The 22,401-nt window shown below is 36.3% G+C and overlaps 1 protein-coding gene across 1 annotated transcript; it reads right to left on the reverse strand.

Moving 5' to 3' along the window:
- Positions 1-1,974: 1,974 nt before the first annotated feature.
- Positions 1,975-22,348, reverse strand: LOC112566950 (mitogen-activated protein kinase kinase kinase 7-like). The gene is made up of 21 exons (XM_025243380.1): positions 22,165-22,348; positions 21,451-21,630; positions 21,062-21,107; positions 19,040-19,178; positions 18,764-18,888; positions 18,513-18,641; positions 18,166-18,223; positions 17,577-17,649; positions 14,857-14,929; positions 14,391-14,532; positions 14,090-14,246; positions 13,717-13,885; positions 12,157-12,240; positions 11,563-11,574; positions 10,522-10,602; positions 7,534-7,827; positions 6,657-6,724; positions 6,205-6,264; positions 3,794-3,849; positions 3,225-3,321; positions 1,975-2,475 (listed from the first exon to the last, which is right to left on the reverse strand). Exons 1-21 carry the CDS (start codon positions 22,219-22,221, stop codon positions 2,380-2,382), a joined length of 2,196 nt encoding a protein of 731 aa, XP_025099165.1. The 5' UTR covers positions 22,222-22,348; the 3' UTR covers positions 1,975-2,379.
- Between the last annotated feature and the right edge of the window lie 53 nt (positions 22,349-22,401).

Below are 22,401 nucleotides of genomic sequence, written 5' to 3' on the forward strand. Positions count from 1 at the left end.
CGGGTGCAACGGGGCATTTTAAACTTAATTAGAATTCTGAAAACGACGACACAGAATGAAGGGGCAATGGCTTCCAAATAGTGGGATCCTCTCCATCCTCCACCACTACAACATAAGCTAAGGTGGCAGAAGCCTTGGTGATCGTTCCCCATACTGGCGTTGTGCCCGCTGTAATCTGATTTTAGTACAACTCCTTTTTGCATCTGGTTTTTTTCCCCCCTTTTTCCAACGGGTTTCTGAACATGGAAGTTATTGCACCCTGTACACCTCGACCATTTACGGCGTATGATGCCATGCTTGCTAGCGTCTTTGTACATGACATCACAAAGCCTTTCGTTACACAGCAACAAAGGAAAATAAAACAAACAAACAAAATAAAAACGGAAATCTGCCAACAATTTAGATCAGCAGCCACTAACCAGCGTCAGTTTAGTAGTGGTCACCGACATTGTCCACCAGGAACAATATCAGACAGACAAGTCTCTGGTGGCATAAACGTTGAAAACTGAGCTTTGATGTGGAGTTGCCGGAACAAATCCTTTTCCGTGGCCCATTTATAGCTCCTTAAAACAGTTTCATTTGGGTCCTGTCTTTGTAGCCTGTTATTTAGATAACAGATGTTGTCTTTCAAACTCTCTTAAACGTTCTTTAACTTAAGCCCCCATGTGTGTGTGTTTGTCTTTTTTAAAAAAACTCCTTTCTAATGTTTGCAAAATGCGAGATACTAAGTAAAACTCCACTAAGATATGCTTTACTAATAAAACATCAGCCACCAGTTTTTCCATACTGTCAAATGCATTCTATTTGGGTCATTACAAAATTAAAAGGTTCATCACATGCAGTGAATCAAAAGTGTTGGCTTCACCAGGTTCAAAAGCAATACACATTTAAACATATCTGTGCTTGTATTTACACGAGGAAGATTCTTTCTCTTTAATAGTGATTCATCATTCTACTTAGATGAAATCTCTGTCTTAGAAGTCAGACTGTTTGCTTTATTTGTTGGGTTTTTTTAATGTCAGCTTAAGGGACAGAAATATTCGAAACAAGGAAGATAATGCATGAATATAGTTTCTCTTGAAAACAGATAATTGAGAACTGCCTACATGCCAGTTGGTAAAAGATACCCACAACAGCATCATTTTACAATGGTTTTCACAAATACAGTGATACCTCGGTTCTCGAACGCCTTGACTTTCGACCAAATCGGTATTCGACCAGGAAATTTGAGAAAATTTTGTCTTGGAATCCGAACAAATATTTGGAACTCGAACATCCAAACGTCCGAGATGAGCCGAGTTGAGCCGAATGGCGTTCATTTCGACCCAGCGCGCCTTGCTTGCGTCATCAGTGTGAGTGCAGAGGAGAAAAAAACAGCAAACAATTGACAAATTCTTCCGTAAAGAAATCAGACAAGCAACTGCAGAGCAAGATTCTGATTCTCCTCAGCAAAAGATACAGAGAACAGAAACACCCGAAGAGCAGTTACCCTCTGTTTTTATTGAAGAGAACTCCACTTCAAAACAATAACCATCCCCCTTCCCTCCTCCCTCCACATTCATTCCCTCCTGCCATAAAGTTTGGTACAGGTACAGTAAATGAAACACAATTTACTGTACTGTACAGTACATTTTATTTTATTTGTTGTTGTTGTTGTTGTTTTAATAAATACACTTTTATTTCTTATTTCTTGTTGAGACTAATGTTTTTCTACATATTATATACAAATTAGGCCAGTAAATAGGCATTTTCTGGGGCTTGGAACGAATTAATCCAGTTTCCATTATTTCCTATGGGTTTCGTTGCTTCGGTTCTCGAACAATTTGGTTCTCGACCGTCCTCCCGGAACGAATTATGTTCGAGAACCGAGGTATCACTGTAATACTTCAGAAAGCCTTGATTCTATCGGCAAATCTTGTAATTATCCAAAACCAAGTAAAGTGTTTACAATAAAAAAGATCTCAAGCACTTCAGTCAGTCTTAAAAACAAAATGTTTTACTGGTAAGAATTAGATATCTTCCATGACATATATCCTACCCTCCTATTCACATTACTAGTCACAGAATGAAATCTTTTACAAAAATACTGAATTTCATGTAAGGCCCCTAACAGAGCTGTCTGACAATTATTTCCAACAATGTCAGATTAAAACACCTAAACAATTAAATTCACCACACAAAAGTCAAATCAGACAGTGTATAGACAGTTTAAATAAGGGCTCTTCTCCAGAACTCTTTATTAAAAATTATAAAGCCAGTTTTCTTTGTACAATAAATGGTTTTCCAAGGATAATAGTGTTATTTACAAAGACTGTGATGAACACTATTCCTGACAATTCAGCAAGTTATCAGTTGTAATAAAGTGGCTCTCAAACACACTCAGTTCATGACTGCCGCTCCATAGCGTTTGTTGGTGGCCTTGCGATATGACTCCACCTGCGTTTTGAGGTCCCGATGGACACTCATTAGGCTTTCCTAAAAAGAAGCAAATTTTTTAAATGAGGTGAAAATTCGCTTTTTACAGAACTAAGTTTTGCATTCTCTCTACGAGAAAAAGATAGTTTGTGAGTGAGAGAGAGAGATAAGGAATGGTGAAGGAGAGTGAATACAAGAGAGAGAGGGTGAAGGAGAAAGAGTGAATGACAGTAAGAGGGAGGAGGGAGGGGGCTGAGGAGCAGAGAGATATTTCTGAAAGAAAGCACAGTACACAGAAAGATACAAAATACAAAAATACTATCAAATTAATGAGCATGCCAAATCAAGAAAGAACAATGTTTATTTACAGAAAAACCTTTGTCTTTGCTGTCACATCTAATGAAAAAGACTAAAAGCCAGACTCAACCACAAAGCACTCAGGAATAATAATGTACAAAGATTTGTGTTTTACAAAGTTAATTTATAAAGTTTCATCCCAAATTATGTTTTATTATGGTGGACTGATTCATTCAAATTTCTGCCCATGTTCCTTGGTCTCAATGCTACAGGAGTTTTGTTTTCTAAGAAAAGTATGTAATGGTATTCTTTATGAAGGCTTATGGTTACTTAACAACATAAGCAGAAAACAAATATTGTGCAGTTGTTTAAAATAAATAATAAACAAAACTCTGGGGTTTTTTTTTCTCCTAAAATGGCAAAGTAATTAATGAAGAAAATAATGAACACAGACAAAAGAACAGAAGGGGATAGATAAAGAGAAAAATCAACATGAAATTCAAAGAGCTCACATTTTCTGAAGACAGGCGTGTATATTCTTCAATATTTGCAATCCGTGAGCTGTTATGCTGACTCTCCTCCTGTTCCATCTCATGGGTCAGTTCATGTCTGTGAACAGTTTACTCATGTTTGTCAATAACTTAATGTTTATCACCCTGAATAAATTACAAGCATATTCTTTAAAATTAAGGACAAACCACAGATGAAAAATATAATCCCAAGGCAGCCTATGAATAATGTAAAGTTCAGAAATATATCTGTATCTGCTTCACAGCTATGTCCTTGTTAAAAAGTTCACAGAGTTTGTAATATGCAGATAATGTTGTGCCTTATATTCTGAGCTGATCAGCTCACACAATTAAAATTCATGGTGTCATAATAAATTGCTCCATGGTAATGTCAAATGTTTATGAGCTGATTTTGATGGTGCATACAGTTGATGTCTTCACATATTTAGAGATTCAAGTATTATGATGCATTGTAAGAGATCCATGCATTATGATGCATTATGTGAGAGGAAAGATGCAAACTATTTGGGAGTAATTTGACAGATGCCTGCTAGGTGAAAAGTATGACTTACTTCCGCTGTGTCAACACAGCGATTTCAGCTTGTACTCTCAAGTACTCCTGGGCTAGCTGTGAAGTACAGAAAGATGTGTTCTATGATTTTAAAAAAGCTTCTATTTTTGTAATGCGTAAATTGGCATTAACTAGAAAATCCAAGAAAGAAGAAGCCTTTGTATCTTCATTAAGAAATTATGTTATGAGTATTATAAATATATTTATGGACTGTAATATTATCATACTTTCTTCTCCAGACCAAAAATCTACCACAATGCCATAAGCACAAATGAATTCTCAAGAGTAAACAAAAAATATTAAGAGAATGTAATTCTACACAAATGTGTATAAAGTGAAATTTTATCATCTCATTAATGCTATATTTACTCAGGAAAGTTTAAACAGTTGATATTATCACTAAAAATTTATATCACTCAAGGCACACATATATATCTGGTACATAAAATTACCAAAGTTCACTCTAAAAATGTAGAAATCCTCTTTAAAGAAGTTTTATTTTAAGCATATTTTCTAAGATATTCAAGAGCTGACAATATCTAAGTATCGATTTATACAAAAATGACATCATGGTTAAAAAAAAACAAAGCAAAAATGATGTCAAAAAAGAGAAGAAAAAAAGTTTGCAGTGTCTTTTCTGCATTCACACAAGATAAACTTTGAGCTCATGACAGTGATTATAACAATAACTACAATGATGATGCTGTTGGTAGGATAATAATAACAAAACCCTAGGAAAGACTATGTTTTTATCAAATCAATAGTAAGTAGCAAATGAGATTTCTCTACCAATCTACCAAGCCACAAGTCTGTCAGTTTATTTTAGCATGATACCCAAAGCAACAAAAAAGTCTCATATCATGAAAGTCTGACCTTTCCTTTCCAGAAAACGCCATATCATATGTCATGACAAGGTGTCAAAACAAATATGAACTTCTCTTGTTCGCATGAGTCTACCCAGTCTGGATGGCTCATGCAGCTGGAATGCAGCACCATCCCAAACACAACTATGCTACCTGCAAGTGCACTCCAGCCCCTAATCACTTCAATATGAGAAGTAATAAAGATATTACTGGAATGCTATTACCTGGGAGTAAAACTGGAAGCCATTCAAGTCTCCTATTTGTGATCATTCTTGTCTTCAGCACGCTACCACTTGGAGGTTAAGCAGCGAGAAAAAAGCGGCAGCACTAGTGAATGCCAGACTAATTCATTTTCTAATGCTAGGAGCGCTGATCTATAAGAAAGGTGCAGGGTTATGAAAGCACAGCTTGTATTTGGCTGGATACCTGATTGTTTTGAGCTGTTGTGAATTCTTTCTCAATAACCTTCTGGCTCAAAACAAAAATGGGTCAAAACTTTTCACTATCAGGTGTTACTGAAACTTCTCTTGGAATGTTATGGAATTTATTTCAATTGCTGCTCCTCACTTTACATTAAGTGAAGGTGGGAGGGAGAACTAAACAGAATTATTATGTCTGCTCTTTCCACCTGTTTTATACTGTCAGTCTTACTGAGCTTACAGGGTCAAAGAGTGTTGAAGAATATATAAATATGTTTCTATTTCAATGTTGCCATACATGTATAGATGCACACGCACATATATACATATTCATGTGTGGAAGACAATGAAAATCAAAGATGATAGTTCTGCAATTGTGTTATACAGTAAAAGAGCACCGATTTTACAGGAACATCAAAGTAAGTGATGTAGATGAATATATCTAAAGATAGTGGCACTGCTTCAAGGCTCAATTTTATCAGCTCAGATTACTTCAACACACCATGATGTACAACAAATAATAATTATGACGGAATTTCACAGTAAGAGCTGCTTTCTAATGTGTACTACTTGCTGCCTCAGTGACTGAGTAGATCATGTAGGATATTATTAGGGGAACACACGAAGCAACTTTTCAATTGATTATACTGCTTTTGCATTTTATGATATCTCTGCTCTTGCTTGAGGAAATACTTCCTCAGTTGATATGTCTTTAAGACAGAAATGTATTCAGTTAAGACCAGTCAACACTGTGCCCCTGAAGAAATATGTGAAGGAGATATACAAGCGAACTTTATTATTTATAATCAGTAGACATTTCTTCTGCCCTATCCTCCACTGGGGGAGAAAAGGAATAAGAAGATATATTCCTTCTACATTTAGACGGAAGCAATACAGAAAAATTTCTTGAGCTAATTGTCTAATTGTTCTATAATATCTGTGCATTGCACTGAACACCTTTCAGGCTAGCATACTGTCTGCATCAGCAAAACATCTTTCTATGATCAGGAATAAAATATTTCCATTAAGACCCTCCTTTTTCTTATCAATGTGGCTTGAAAGAGAGAGTGTGTGTGTTTGTGAACTTAATGCTGTATTATAAAAGGATGGCCAAAATTGTATAGACTCACCTGGACATGCTGGTCAAAAATGTTCATAGATTCAGGGTTGGTGGGATATGGTGCAAGAGGCTAAACAGCAAAACACACAGAGATACATTCAGAGGGAAAAATATTGTTAGCTATGCATCATCTGATATAGCACAATATAAAGACTTGCTGCTAATATTTGAATACAATGACAGCTCTCTGTAAAATGCTTTTTTTTTGGATACCTTAAGGCAGGCTAGCAAAAGCATATATCGCACCCTCAAAGCTATGTAATGTTTAATAATGTAATATAATGTAAATGTAGGTTCCACTAGGATAAGATATATTATTTTTTAAGTTCAAACATTTCAACATTTCTTTAATCCTGACATATATTTTTATTTCAAAACATTTCAGAATATTATTAACAAATATGTAACACTTATTTAAATGGACAAACAATCTACACACACACATGCAAATCAAATACAAACCTGCAGATGAGGTTCCAGAAGAAAATATGAATATGACTCCGAGTGACCCCCAAGTATATTTGCATAGGCTGTACATTCACAAACACATATGCACACACACACACATTCATCCACACACAGAGGCATTTTGAGTCAAACTCAAATCTTGCTATAGATCATATATTTATAATAGCACATATATGACTGCATTTTAAATAAAATGCTTTTCATACTCAATGATATATAATTATTCCAGTATTTTACTTTAGGATTCACCTGCCATTTGCCTCTCTCTACTGTCTAAAGACTGTAAAATAAAAACTATGTTTGCTCCATAACACTTTAGACAGTAAAAAAAAGCAGCTGTAAAAAAGGCTGTTTATGATGAACACCAAACATCCAATGAGTTTGTTGGTCACCACAGGTTTTGCTAAGAAAACAAAATACAGTGTAAGTGAATGAGTGAAGATGGTAGGCTGGTAGACAAAATGAAGACAAGCACTGCAGATGATAGCCAGAGAATGATAACAAGAACAAAAAAAATAAAACCTGAGTGAAACGAGTCACATCATGGAAAGCGCAGTTAAGGAGAAACAACTTTACAAAGCTATGTAGTCTGCTTTATCTCCCTTTCAACATTCTCTATGATCAGCTTTACACTGTAATTTCGTTTAAAAAAAATAAAGAAAATTAAAAGAAAATTTTGTCCTTCAATAACAATCACCAGATAGGTGATAATCTTCAGACCTGTTACTGTCAGTTCAAATACTTGTCAGATACATCCATTGTCTGGGAGAAAGAAAAACCAATCATTTTTTAATCCCACCATCTCCATAAAGTCAAACTCTGTGCAAACAAAGCAAGCATTAAAGTGAAACCCCACTAAAATCTCTCCTACCAGTGCTCTGCCCCTCTTTAACAGGGGTGTTGGAAGGATGATAAATGTGCTCTAGTGATGTTGAGCCAATGCGCTGCATAAGATTGATAGGCTCAGTAGACTGGGGTTGGTAGGAAACTGAACGAAGAGGAGGTGAGGTGGCTGGGCTGAAATGGTTTAGCTCCCCTGGGTAGGTTGGACAGTGGTGAACACCTGAGTTTCGGTCTTGATTGTTCACATTGACAGCCTGACTTGAGCTGTTCATAGCTGCAATGCGTGCATATTCGTCGGAGCCAATGCGCCGATGGCTGTGAACTGTAACATCAGCAAAACAACAATATTAACAAATTGAAGTGACCTGAAAACCTATCTTTACACACTTTTTTTTTATTTCTGTTTTTTTTTTCCTGAGGATATTTAGGGACAAGACCATGGAGAAATAATAGGAATGCTGTCATCTATCTATAAATAAAAATTACAGTGTATATTAGGATCAAATTATGTTCAGCAAAGCCAGTGCAAAGTCTCTTTCACATTCAGTTCATGCTATTTAGGGTGACACATAAGCTTTCAGAAACTGAGACAGAAAATAAGACTTAACCCAAAAATAAGCCCTAGACTGATTTTTCAAGATGTTCATGATGTAAGCCCTACCCCAAATGACTGTTTTAAAATAAATCTTCATTTCTGTATCTGAATAAATGTGAATTTTTGTACATGAAAAAATAAAACATCCTTTGATAATACCTCTTTTGGAGCAAAAATTATTATAGGACCTGGTTTTATTTTCAGTGAAACATGATATATGCATTGCACAGACACAAACTGCACCTGCTTTGGGATGATGCCAAAGCACTAACATTATAAGATGAGGCTTACAACCAAAGAAACAAATGGGTCTATAACTAGAAAACATGCTTTAAATTATCATAAATCCATGCATTGATAAATAAATATGGGGTGGGGAGAGAAAGTTTTATGTACAAGTAAAATGGCCATAAACACAAGTCAAAATTTCAAGCTTTTTTGTTAATTACTACGTTACTAAGTTAAAAATGATTAATAGAAGCATATCCTGCATGCATTTAAAGTGCAGAAAACAAGCTAATAAAATTATGAGGCCATATACCACATGCAAAAAAAAAACAACTATACAATCCTCATCCAAAGTACTTTTCTCTGTATTTCTACTACACATGACTCAACAATCTTTCTTTCAGTTTCAGCAAACCGACATTCCGCAAGATTGTTTGGGTAGTGTCAACATTCCATTTTCATATATTCAGTTACCAACACAAAATTTACACTTTTCTTCTATACCATACTCAGAAACTGAACTATTTTTCACAACCAAACAAGATAAATAATAAATTTAAAACCAAACTGCAACAAGTGAGGCAGGGGGGATTTGCTGTTTCAGGTCAAGCCAGCAACTAAGGTTACATCAAGGCAAGGCAATCAGCCCTGTAAACAGATGTCACATACAGAGAAAGAACAGCGTGCCCGAGATGAGAGCTGAACCCAGAACCGCCAACCCTCACTGTATTGGTGACAGATGTAACAAGGGAAAAACATCAACCAGAAATAAATAATGAATATATAAAAACAAAGTATAAACACAAAGCCACAAAACTTACAAGAAAAGTTGAAACTCACTGCCATATAAAACAAGCACTCAGCATATGCTGCATTAAGCTATAAATCTTTCTCAGCCAACCTGTCAGTCATTAGTACTGCAAGCCTAGCCTACAGTTAGAGGGCAAGGGTGATTACTGCTAGCAGAATGGCAAGGCAAAGTACTGGCCAGTCAGATGAAACTAGTTATCAGACAAGACATTTTACAATTTCTTTATAGCAGTATGTGGTCACATGAATGCACATCCCCAAACACAAAATCATATGTTTCCTGCTGTGTTTTTCTTCTCCCTCTCTACCTGGCTTTGTTTTTTGTTTTTTATGCTGGAGCATTTTTATATCATTTTTTATTTTTTATGTCACAACTTGTTATTACTTATACATTTTTTCACCTTGCTGTTTGTAGACCTGTTTTGGTTGTTGTTTTTCCTTTTCTTTTTTGCACCATTGTGATAGACCATTAAAAAGTGCATTTCAGTGAGGCCACAAAAACATCCAGTTCTAAATTTGCTTGACTTTAAAACAATTAGACAAGTAAAGAAAACTACATACTTCTCCCAGAAAAATGCAGAATGATTAGGCACACAATGATCTAAAAGTTTAAAAAATCAAAACATCAAAACTTTTGCATGGAAAAGAAAACCATGAAAAAATCCTTCTCCTTGGTCATTCAGTTTATTTTTGTCCTCCTATAGCTTGAATGAGGTTCACAGTCTTACTAATGAAGCATAAAGAGCTTTAGTGACAACCAGAGATATGAATTATATGCAGTATGTGTGTTGCACTTATCCTTGCTGTGAGCTGCTCAGTAGGTTAAAGGTTATTAAAACTGCATTTGATCTCTGTCTTCCACAAAGGTGATACCTTATGTAAGTTCATGCTATATATGTCATTATGTGCCCTATTATGATGACTGAAAGAGCACATGTTCATGAATGTATTAATTTAATACTTTAATTAAATATTTTCTGTTACATGCAAAATCAAAAGGAAGCTTTATTAAAATTTAAAAAAACCTTAGCCAAAGAAACTTCTACAAAGATAAAATAAATCCCGTTACAACAGCTGCATAATAAATGAGCATTAAATTAGTTATATTGAATGATTGATTAGTTAATCCTGATGCACACTAAGCATAAAAAAATCAGCAAATTTAACAGAAAAGAAAAATACCCAGCTGTAACCCAATTCCCACCCCCTCTCCCCCCCACCCAAAAAAAACTACCACTACCAAAACAAGCATGATGAGACAGAAGCTTGCTAAAGGCAGCGTGTCAGCTAATTAGAATGGAAGTGAGTTGTGAGATGTTGACGATGTTTGGGCAAATGCAAGAGAGTATACATGCAGAGCAAGCAACAATCTGTCAAGGATACCTGACGGAGTGATAACAATACTAGGGGGTGGTGCTTTAGTGGATGGGACCAAATGCTCATAGGATGCATGCCGCCCCAGACCTGCCGCAAAATAAACAGCCAGTGTGACCAGACTCAAGCCACAACAAATCTCACCCTAGTCAAGGCATTCAAAGTGATCACAAGCCATGTGGTTGAAAACCATTTTTCATGCTTTTTATGTACACAAATTCACAACAGATACATCCGGCCAAATCCTGAATCCCATCAGCTTGATATCATGGTTATAAAATTCAGTAAACATCCCTGAAGCTCTTTTGTACAGTCAACCTCTAGTACAAGCCTAAAATAAAGTTAACATCAAGGTCATAAAACTGTAAGTACCATTCATGCTTAATGAAAAAACAAAATGTTAAAAAAAGAAAAATCATAATGAACCACTATGACTGGACTATGCATAAGATCTTAATACTTTTAACTGAAGAAAAAATAATGACAAGGTTAAAAATTATAAAGACAAAATATGTGTTTGCTGACTGGAATAAAAACAACTATGATGATACTTTTTTTTAAATCCCACAATATCATCTAAAATCATTTTTTACATTGCAAAGATAATATGTATAAAAACAAGCAGTTACTGGCAAAATAATTTAGTTATGGTTATTGTGGTGCTATGGTGTTGAATGTGCACAATCAAACAAATATCAGTAGGAGTGAAATAAAAAAAAGCAGAAAAAGAGATGTGTTCAGTTTACTTAAAATGCCTGAATATTGTTTGCATTCTTCGCTGTCCAAACTCATCATTTTCTAACAGCTGTAGCAGGAGAATATCCACACACCAAAAGTACTTTATATATCTGCAGACATACTGAAGTACATGCATGTAACTAGTTCTCTTCCCCCTACTGCCTGTTTCTAAACAATGATTAGTTTTGAAATAAGAGAAAAAAATAGTCCACTTCCTGAAAAATATGTATTTGTCAGAAGAAAAAAATACAAAGACCTTTGTGATTGCTCTAGTGGTGCACCAGTTCACGTAAAACATTTTCTTGGGCTTACCTCTTCCAAATGCTGTAGAGTAAATTAGATGGAATTATGTTTCTCTCAGTTTTATGACCATTTTAATTTCAGTTCAAACCCAATGCAAGAAAGTAGAATGTATGGAGCATGGCTTAAGGTGATCAAGAATAAAAGCTTGGGCAATAGTGGCTAAAAAGACAAGAAATCTTTTAAGAAATTCAAACAAACACAGGCTGCACCTGCATTTCTATATTTTTATTCCCCAAAATGGTCATTGGCAGTTTTTTTAATATTTCTATCAGTCTGCAGAAATGTATATGGGAAACATGCAAACCCAGAATCTAACCCACTTTAGTCGGGGAAAAGGTATTTTCCAATTTGGAACAAAAAGGTATCTATAAAACTCCTATATACCTTTATACTGTACTTCTTACCCTTCTATTGCCTTATAAACTTTTTTCTAGTCATGAATATCCAAATGATAAAAAAGAACTGGGATCTCATCTGGTTCAACATTTCCTGGTAAACAAAACAAAGATGAAGAAACACTTATAAATTAGGTCTTCAGTTACTGTTTCATGAACACTAAGCCCTGGACACCTACACTGCGTTCAAGAAGATTCAATACAGTACCTGTAGGAGGGGGTGGTGGCATGGAACCTGCAGTGACATATATAGGAGTTGTGCCCTGTGAGCCTGATCTACGATGACCTAGCACTGAACAGAACACATCGGCCTATCATGATGAGTGTGCTAAGAAGACCTATATAGGTGCATAGCTTCTTCCATGCTTCAAGCTTTTAAAGTGTGCACACACACGCACACATGCATGCACACACACAAACACACATGTACACACGCTTATGAACAGTTTTAATATTGATTCCATGCAGCCACAGTGAGATACTATCAAGTCAGCAAACTGCACACAGTTGTTGTAGTGCAGGTGACCTTTAGGTCACAAAGAGCAATTATCATGCTGAGTGGACAAGCACATGAAATACATATGACACATTACTGATGTGAAAACATCATACAGCTAAATAAAGAAATGACAATGGTATTATTCGATGAAACTTTACTGTTGGGAAGTTTGATAATAGCTACTGTGTTTTGTCTCTGTTACGTCTTTTCTGATCCACATTCTGTCTGTTGTTCACAGCCTCATATGATACTGACCTCCAAGCCTTTGCTCAACAACAGCTTTTATAATTTATACAAAAAAATTATTTCATATAGCAGCAGATATATTGTGGATAAGCCAAAAAAGCAACAGAAATTGAAGTCTGCAGAACAGAAAATAATTAAGAATAATCTGTTCTCTGGGTACTGTGAAAGAGGAACTTAGTAAAAAAGCAGGATATTAGTACTGGCTAAAGTTTGTACCTGTGCTTATAAGACACAGATTAGAAGATTACATTTCTTCTGAGTAGAAATAGCTTTAAACTATGTATTAGGTCAAAATATAATGCATTCAGCAATATTCAAAGCACTTTCCTTGAAAGGAAAATAAAACGCAAACTGAGAATGCAAATTATTTTTCACACATATTGACAGAAGTTTTCCCTGACCACTGTAGAATTCTATTCAAACAATCTTAAAGACATAGAAAAGATGAGACTGAAAAATAACTTAGGCAAGGCAATTTTCTCTAGCTCTAGGTGTGTTCAAAATGAATGTGTTTTAAATACTTTAAAAAAAAAAAGAAATCAATCCTGAAGGCTAACAAAACTACTCCTGCTAATTGTTTTTCCTTTCTCTCTGTAATTTGTTCTTTGAAAATTTGGTTTACAGTCTGCCTCCTTATTTTTAAAAAGGCTTGCTGACATTATAACAACCTGGCTTATGATAACCTCCCTCAAGATTTGCTTTGATTCTACTACAGACATGCTTCACTGAAATCGGTAACTTGATGGCAAACAAAGGTAATTAGTTCAGAAAGTCCACCAGGGCCATATCGTATCCTAAACTTCATGCACCTGATCAGAAATACAAAATAAATATGAAATATATTGCTATTCATATTGTTGTTGCGTGATTGTAAATGTGACCAAAATATTCCATGTAACTAGCCCTCATTTTTCTATCAACTGGATAATAATAGGAATCATTAGTCTGATGTTGTTTAACCATCTGTAGATTTTCTTGTCCTTTAATATTGAAAAAAAAGTTTCTTAAACTGAAACAAATTACCTTTCTGTGGTGGGATAGCTGACTGGTCATGCTCATCTAACTGTGAAAAGTCTGCAGAGTACCGCTTGGAGGAGTCAACAGGTGTACCAGATCTTGATCGAGCTTCATTCAAACTTTCACGACTGGCAGCAAGTGAAGGAGGTGCACTCATTTGACCACGAGGACGTTCCTAGAATAGGTAAGCCTTAATGATTTCATTTATAATTTATAACCAGTAATAATTTTATATTTCAGCCAGCACAAGCAAGACCAGAAAGACCTATTCCACAAATGTATACACTCCAAGGTCTCTCTGTATGCAGCATAAGTATCTGGTGTATGATGAACCATTAATACAGAAAAGGGCCTAGAACTAGTCAATGAGGCACTGTACATAGACATACTGTCCAGTAGAATATATGTGTGGGAATTCAAAGAATGTTGCAAGGTTTTGTGCAAGTGTGGTTGTGTAACTCATCTGGATAGCTGCTGGCCAGGGCCAGGTATCTGTATCCAAAAAGCCACTGATGATGAAATAAGTACCTGCATGGCTGTCAATTAACAATACACTCCTACATTTAGTTGTAGCACACTATAACTGTAACATACTATAAACAGTATTCTGTTCAGCTGCAAAAGAAAGGACTTACTTCAACAACTACTGGTGGAGTACCACGTGGAAACTGTGGCCGCACTATCGGTGGTGAACCTCCCCTTCATGGTTGTAGCGGATGGTGTCACTTATCGTTCCAGCACGTGACTCGCCTAAAGGAGGGCTAGCTAGGTGAACATTGTTAGTAGGAGTAGCCTGGTAGGACAGTGGAGACTGAGGAATGCCTAGCCAAAAATAATAAGATGTAGAATGCATTCTTTTTGACACAGACAAATATATTTACACAAAAGTCGATTATTTTTCACATCATGACAAACATGCATTAAAAAATTTTGGAACTACCATGCACACACACTCTCTCTCTTAGGACCCTAATGACACTTAAAATTTTTTATGTAAATATTACAGTAATTTACTTATCATTCTTCAATGCCTATCAAAGAATGTGGCATAATTTTTGCAGCATATAAACAAGGTGAATGATCTCCATAAGTTATCTATTTAACAAACTCATGAAGAAGTTATCTGACTGGAAAAACTCAACTCACTGACATCATTGTCATCTTCCATACTATTGCTGTTTCTTGGTATTGTGAGTGGCTGGTCAGCACCATGAAAAAACTAGCACAAAAGATAGCCATTCACTTTTTCAGACACAATACCTGTTAATATACCAATCATTTTTTCACAGTCGCTCAGACACAAAATGTTACCTTATTCTGAAAGTCAGCTGTTTACAAAACCTAGTGTTTAGAGTTAACTGAGCCAGCAAAATCAGATCCAAATATACATTTCTAAATTACTATCATAAATGTTACATTTAGAATATGTTAACAAACAAGTATTAATTTGCTAATTAACATTATAAGCTAAATCAGTTCCTCAAAAACTACTAGTAAGTCAGTTTTCAAACAAACTGTTGCATTAAAAGTAATGACATGTTGGATTTAACATCTGTAGTCAATGTCAAGTCCAGTGTAGGTCCTGCAAAGTCTAAGGCAAAGCATCTAAAAGGCCGAGGCCACTCTCCTCTGTACACCACCTTTTACTTTCTCTGATCAAATGATCAAGAGCTTCAAACAAAACTCACATAGGCAACCATCTGCTCCCTAGACAGGTCAGTCAGTTGGTCGTCCCTTGACTGGTACCTGTCGTTGGGGGAAGGACATGGATAGACATGGCAGCTGACAGGGCCTGCCACTCTTGCCTATTGTGGGTGATAGCAGTTTTGTATAGGATGACCAGTCCAGTCTTTAACATATTTTTCTTTGGCCACCACGATGTCGGCTACCCTTCAAGGTGCCTTGGAGGGTAGTCTTCAGCAGGGTGTTGTGCCGGGTCACATGGCCAAAGAAGACCAGCTTACGTCACTTGATTGTTGAATGTAAAGGTTTCTGGTGTCTGGTGTATGTACAGAGTCGTTGGTTCTACGTTCTTTGTATGAGATCCAGAGCAGCCCCTCAGGCACTTGTTCTCGAATGATTGGATTCTGCTTTCTGTCTTGGCGAGTAGGGTTTATGTGTTGCAGCTGTAAAGCAGGATCGATACTACCAGGGATTAGTGCAGCTAGTGCTTGGTAGCAAACCTTATCTTATGGCTATGCCAGATCCTATCTAGTGTAGCCATTGCTGCTGTTGCTGTCATGATCCTAATGAGGATATCTTGCGTGAAACTGCCATCCTTGGAGAGGGTGGCTCCCAAGTATTTGAAGCTGATTACTTCTTCCAGCTTGACTGGAATCCTCAGGGGAAGAGGAGAGTTGGGAGACCAAAGCAGACTTGAAAAAGAACAGTAGACAGCGAGGCAAAGGATGTGGAAGCAAGTGGGCCCAACTGAGGGAGGCTGCCCGAAACCGGGTCTATGTTGTTGCAGCCCTATGCTCCTCGAGGAGTAACAAGGAATAAACTAACTTCTTTCAGCTGTATCCCGTTCATATAGATCTCTGATTTGACCTCTGACAATAACTTTGCTCTTTTTAATGCTGGTCTCCATTCCATATGCCTTTAAACTTTGTTAGTCTGTTGGTGAGGTCTTGCAGTTCTTTGTTAGTGCCTGCTAACAGATCTATGTCAAAGTTGCAGATCAGTCTTCCACCAATCGAGATGAAAGCATGATGGTCCTGGAGAGCTTCAACCATAATGTTCTCCAAGAAGATTGTCACGGACAAGGGTTATAGCCCCTGACTGTGTTATAGTGAGCATGAGTTGTCACCCTCGGTTGCATGAATGGGTAGGAATGGCAATTATGTAAAAGTTCACATAAGTCAAGGCTTTTTCGGTAAATTGAGTTTTGTCATCACTTCGTCACTCCGTGGCAGCAGCTGTTACTTCACAGGCGCTGCCACTTAAAAAGAAGAATCCAAGTCTTCCAGCGCCTGTGAAGTAACAGCTGTTGTCACGGAGTGACAAAGTGATGACATTGTTTTCATAGCGGGATGTGTCCCACATAGTGGTGGATTACCAGGAGTATCTGAATATCGTCTGCAAACAGGAATTACGGAGGCCCAGCCCTTCTCCAGCGACACTGATTACCATTGGACCACAGTGTTGCGTGTAGCAGTTGTTTCTTTCAAAGAAGCGCACTGAGCGCACTGTGCTAAAAGTGTAAATTTTCTTTGTCTACTACCTGCTTATTTAAATGTCTGAGAAAAACTTTTAAGTATTGGATGGCAAGGTAGATATAACAGTTAGATGCTTTTTGATCTCATGTGCTGGCCTAAGTGACCTTGGTATTTTATGACTGTTTGTGTCTGAGAATAATATAGGTCCCTATTATATTTATAGTTTAACATGTGGATAATTGCAGATACCTGTATGAGAGGTCATGTAGTATTATGTTGATTCCCAGAAAGAGATAAGACTACACCCGTCAATAGAACAAACGAGAAGCCCATAGGCAGTCACGTGCGAACAGTGTGCATGAATGTGACATCAGATGGGAGAGTGTGACCATGACAAAGATATTAAACAGCACCGGTGATAGGGGATATCCTTAACGTTTACTGTGGTTCAAAAATGCACTAACCACAAGTCTATGCGGCCAACTTTACAATCAGGTTACATTTTACAAGGACCACATGACACTCTCACAAAGCTATTTACTAAAGCTCCATGAGACTCTTACAATACAAAAGATAGTGAACAATCTTAAAAACACTTAATACTGATTCTTAATGTCTCACCTTCAGTTACTGTACTGCTCATTCAGTAAATAAACCAAATGACTAAATGAAAAGATGTCATGTGAAAAAAAAATCACAAGCACTTACCTGAAACAGATGTGACATAATGCGCACAACCTCTGACATAGAAGGTCTTTCTGCTGGATTTCCTGACCAGCATCTGAAATTAAGTTAGTTAAATATAAGGTGATCACAATCTCAAAAAACAAGTACGAGATTAGTTACCTCTTTCTTCCTACAAATAATAAAAAAAACAAATAATAAGAAAATACAAAGACACTTGCAGGCAGAAAATATCAGTCAACCTGAGATATGTTTACAGGTTTCTAAACATTAACAGGTAAACCCCAAAAGTCTGTTGAACAAAAAGGAAATGTACTGCCCCTGTGCTTCCATGCAATATTGAGAATTTCATACACAGGATCAGTAATGTTGTATCATAACTTTACAGTGTTAAAGGGTAGACAATGATAATTCCCCTTTCTGCTTACTCCAGGCTCCCTTTTTCCAACTTTCTACACTCCTCACTCTACCACCAACAAAATAAACATCTGCAGACATTTGAGGAATGAAAAGGCATTCACACTGTGATAAAACACTTTTTCTTGATTGATTCAATGAGATTTTTTTACAAACAAAATAAAGCACAAAAAACCAAGATCAGCCTATCACTCACTTGGTCATTAACACTTCCAAGGGTTTGGGAAGCCCTTGTATTAATGGAGGTCGTTTGCCTGTTTAAAAAAAAATGTAGATGCAGCGTATTTCTCTCTCACTTGTAAATTACAGATTGTGATGAATTTTCTTAAGGAACAAAACAAAAATCAATACTGTTTTCCAAAGTAATGATTAAGTTTGAAACTTATAAAAAGCCGTCCAAGCCATTTGTAAACAATACATCCAGATTTACTTGATGCTATACTTATAAACACTTATACAAAATAGAATGAATTCATAAAGTGATTCTGTCTTATAAAATTTCATAATGTGCTTCCATCATACAATATTTCCAGAAAATCTCACCCCTGTGTACAGCCCACATAATGCGGAAAGCTGGTCCACCAATTTCATCGAATGGTTTGCGGCGAGTGAAAACCTCCCAGAGAATGATACCCCAGCTAAACACATCACATTTCTCACTGTAGTTGGAACCTAAACAAATACATATTACATGTATTATGGCAACCATTATGTTTTTGTGAAGCTAGAAACAACGTTTTCTTTTAATCTTTTATTAAAAATCTAATGTTAATTAAAAGTTTAATGCCATTTACCTTCAAAGACTTCGGGTGCCATCCATGCAGCACTTCCTTTGTTGTTTGTCATGTATGTATGGATATCACAGGCTGTACCAAAGTCACAAATCTTCAGGACAGTGCCAAACTGTATCAGCAACAAACTAAAACAAGACAAACTCAGCTGAGTTCATGACAAGTACATACACTACACTAATGTGCTTAAAGGCATACTGCATGCACAGGTACACAGACATTCACACATAAGCACCAATAGATGGTAAGTAAATACCAAACTACAATATAACAGCATACTTTGGAGGTTTCAGATCTCTGTGGATAAGTGCCTTTGGTTTCATGCCATGAAGATATTCCACACCACGTGCGCACTGAAGTGCCCAGCTCATGGCATGGGCAGCAGTGTAATGAGGCTGTGGGCCTGACCCATGTAAAACTATAAATAAAAACAAGCTGTTAAATCCTTCAGGAAGTTGGATATTGTGCACATTATATCTAGCAAGAAAAGAGCTATGATATTTAAATATACCATATTTCAATATTTTGTCATTTTTGTTTTGATTTTGCAATGCCAACTAAATTATCCCAAACATGTAGCGATACTGTTAGCTTTATGATATAAATAAGCATGTTTCATTAATATTCTTAATAACAGACATGTAGATTTATTTACCTCTTACAAACAAACATGCAGAGATAAGGAATACTAGCTTTTAAGGTAACTTTCATTATATTTAAACCTGATTTATGACTGAAGCAGTAAAAAAATAGAATGTGCTGTGCAAATATAATCTAAAGCAGTGGTGCCCATCCTTTTCTCGCTTGAGGGCCACACTGGACACGATATAAAATCTCGTGAATCAGAAGATTGTGGTTTTGCCAGAATTATAGCGTTAAAAATGAAATGATGTTGTGTCTGGTTAAAAATAAGCGGGCTGCATAAGGCATCTTCACGGGCCATAGGTTGGGCACCCATGATCTAAAGATTTTAACATTTATAACAATTTGTTTGCATCACATTTACAAAGGCCATAGCTTTGGCATGTTAAGGTTTACAAGAAAAAAATGCAAACATAAATCAATGTTTTTTATTTTGATAACAAGTATTTTAACTGATTTTTTTAATGATGTGAACTTTACATGCATGTACAAGCATGTGTGTGTATATATATATCTACTCTCTCTCAATGACTCTTTACCCAACAAAGATCTAGTTCTTACTGTCTTTTTTTTTTTTACTTTGTTTATAACATTCAAGTCTTAAAATTGCAAACCACCTTTGAAGTGAATGGGACTTGTTATAATCTTTCTTTATTTTAAGTATGGTAATAAACATGTAAAGTGGTACCTCGACATACGAGTTTAATTGTTCCGTAACCTTGCTCGTATGTCAAATTGCTCGTATCTCAAAGCAATTTTCCCCATTGAAATTAATTGAAATGCCATTAATCCGTTCCAGCTCCCAAAACACCACCTCAGTTGTTTTTGTTAAGTGTTTTTGAATAAGAAAAATGTATTTAAAAGAAGAAACATTTATTTATAAATAACAAATACATATTCTATAAAAACATACTAAAAGAAAAAGTGAAGTGCTTACGGAAGCTCTTATCAATTTTCGTCACTGCATGGTCTTCGCTTTTTTTCATCACGCTTTGCTCATTTTCACCTGCAGATCGTTTTAAAAAACTGTCCAAGGAGGTTTGTTTCTTCCTCCTTTTCAGGATATTACGGAAATGAGTTACGCAAGTTTCGTTGAACAACTCCGATGCACGACCAGTTCCAACTTTTTCGGGGTGATTTTTGTCCACGAACTCTACAACTTTCTCCCACATTCCCAAGATCTCCTTTATATCTCTTGTAGAGATAACCTCCTCCATCTCTATAATGTTTAATGTTTAGTGATAATGTTTTGTAAATGTACAAAAAGCAAAAAACGCGAACCCAACTTATGAAAAATGCTTCGAACACGAGGGAAACAAGCACACAGACTGAGGTCTAGTCTGAGGTGGGAGAAACTGTTAGACGCTGCACACGACACCAACATCCGCCCCGCATGCTGAGGTCATGTGCAGCGGTGTAGTGTGCGATTCCTCGTATCTCAAATCTTGCTCTCATCTCAAAGCAAAATATCGCTCACTCGGCGGCTCGTATCTCAAAACACTCGTATGTTAGGGCACTCGTATGTCGAGGTACCACTGTACTTTCATCAACGTATTTCGCCTTGCTGCCTTTCAGACAAATGCAATAATTGTTGAGGTTAGCTTACATTAATCTTTTCATTTTAAAGAAATTGCTTTTATGAAATTCTCATAAACTTACCATTATACAAAGATCCACCTTCAGCATACTCCATTACAAGACAAACCTATAAAAATTATAGCAAAATTGCAGCATTTTCATTAAAAAAAAGTTGTGCTAAATGGGTTACTTATTGGCTTCCTAAAGTCAGATAGGTAGCAAGATGAAGATATACAAATCAATGATGTCTACAAATGTTCACTTTAACTGTTTGAATGAAGACATGTTGAACTGAATAAAAATTGAAACTTAAATACTGCTTAAAATAAAAACAAATAACATTTTGAATAAAGGCCTACTTACTTTATGTTGAAATAAGAATGAATATTAACTTTTAAACCATCATCTGCTCACAACAATTTCTTCTATTTCAATAAATCCAAAAAAATGATAATGAATTAAAAACTCACAGGCTGCTCACGACATGCTCCATATAGCTTTACAATGTTGGGATGGCTGACTCGTGAGAGCTGCTTTAGTTCCTGCATAAATCCTTTTTTTTCCTGCTCTGTCTCGATTCTCTTCACAGCTACATCTTTCCCTCTCCATCTTGCTTTGCTAACTACACCAAATGCTCCCTTGCCAACAATCTGTAAATTAAAAGGATTCAGCTCCAGTGTATGTAATCAGGTGCATAAACAATATGTGGCAATGTTTGGGCAATGTTTAACATGCACATTGTGTTTATTATAGTGTAAATTACACCAGCTGGGTCTCTCTGTGTAACCAGGCTGCATCTAAATGTGGGAGGATTTATATGTTTTAAGCATCCACAATATCTAATCTACTAAAGAAGTCAAATAATATTTTCATTATTCCAAGGGAACACAACTACTGGTAGTAGTACTAGCACAATGCACTCTCTCAATCTCAATATCTGGTAGCCCATTAACTCACTCATAAAGTGAAGCATAACCATTTTTAACCATGTCTATTGCTTCACATCTTCAGAACTGTCTATCAAACACGCGTTTATTATCCTACAAAGTCATAAGTTGTAAGCTAAATTATCGCTTTTGTTCTGCATGCACACATTTGAACATGTTTTGACCTTAGGAAGGAGTTGGTTTAGAGTAATATATATATAAAGCCGACAAATGAACAATGTAAACACATAAACAGACCTCTCCAAACTCGAGCTCCCGATAATCGATCTCTTCAACAAATGCTGTAGTATCCATCTTCAGCTGAAGTAACTTTTAAAGAATTCTCCCCATTCGTGGAGATAATGTGAAAGTTCTGGTCAGGTAAAAAGTTATCAAGTTGTCTGCTTCATCGTGTCTAAACATACAGGAAGTAAAGGGAAATAACTATGTCTAGCATTGACAATTTTTTCAGTCTTTTGCTAAAATAATTTTTTA

The sequence above is a fragment of the Pomacea canaliculata genome, linkage group LG6, assembly GCF_003073045.1.
Source record: "Pomacea canaliculata isolate SZHN2017 linkage group LG6, ASM307304v1, whole genome shotgun sequence".
In the NCBI taxonomy this organism is placed as follows: domain Eukaryota; kingdom Metazoa; phylum Mollusca; class Gastropoda; order Architaenioglossa; family Ampullariidae; genus Pomacea; species Pomacea canaliculata.

Coding starts and splice junctions, on each gene's coding strand:
- LOC112566950 (XM_025243380.1), bottom strand. CDS start 22,221: ATGGATACTACAGCATTTGTTGAAGAGATCGATTATCGGGAGCTCGAG. Junction 18,642..18,763: donor GGCACCCGAAGTCTTTGAAG/GTAAATGGCATT, acceptor GTATTTGTTTAG/GTTCCAACTACAGTGAGAAA. Junction 14,247..14,390: donor GGGGAGGTTCACCACCGATA/GTGCGGCCACAG, acceptor GTTAATTGACAG/CCATGCAGGTACTTATTTCA.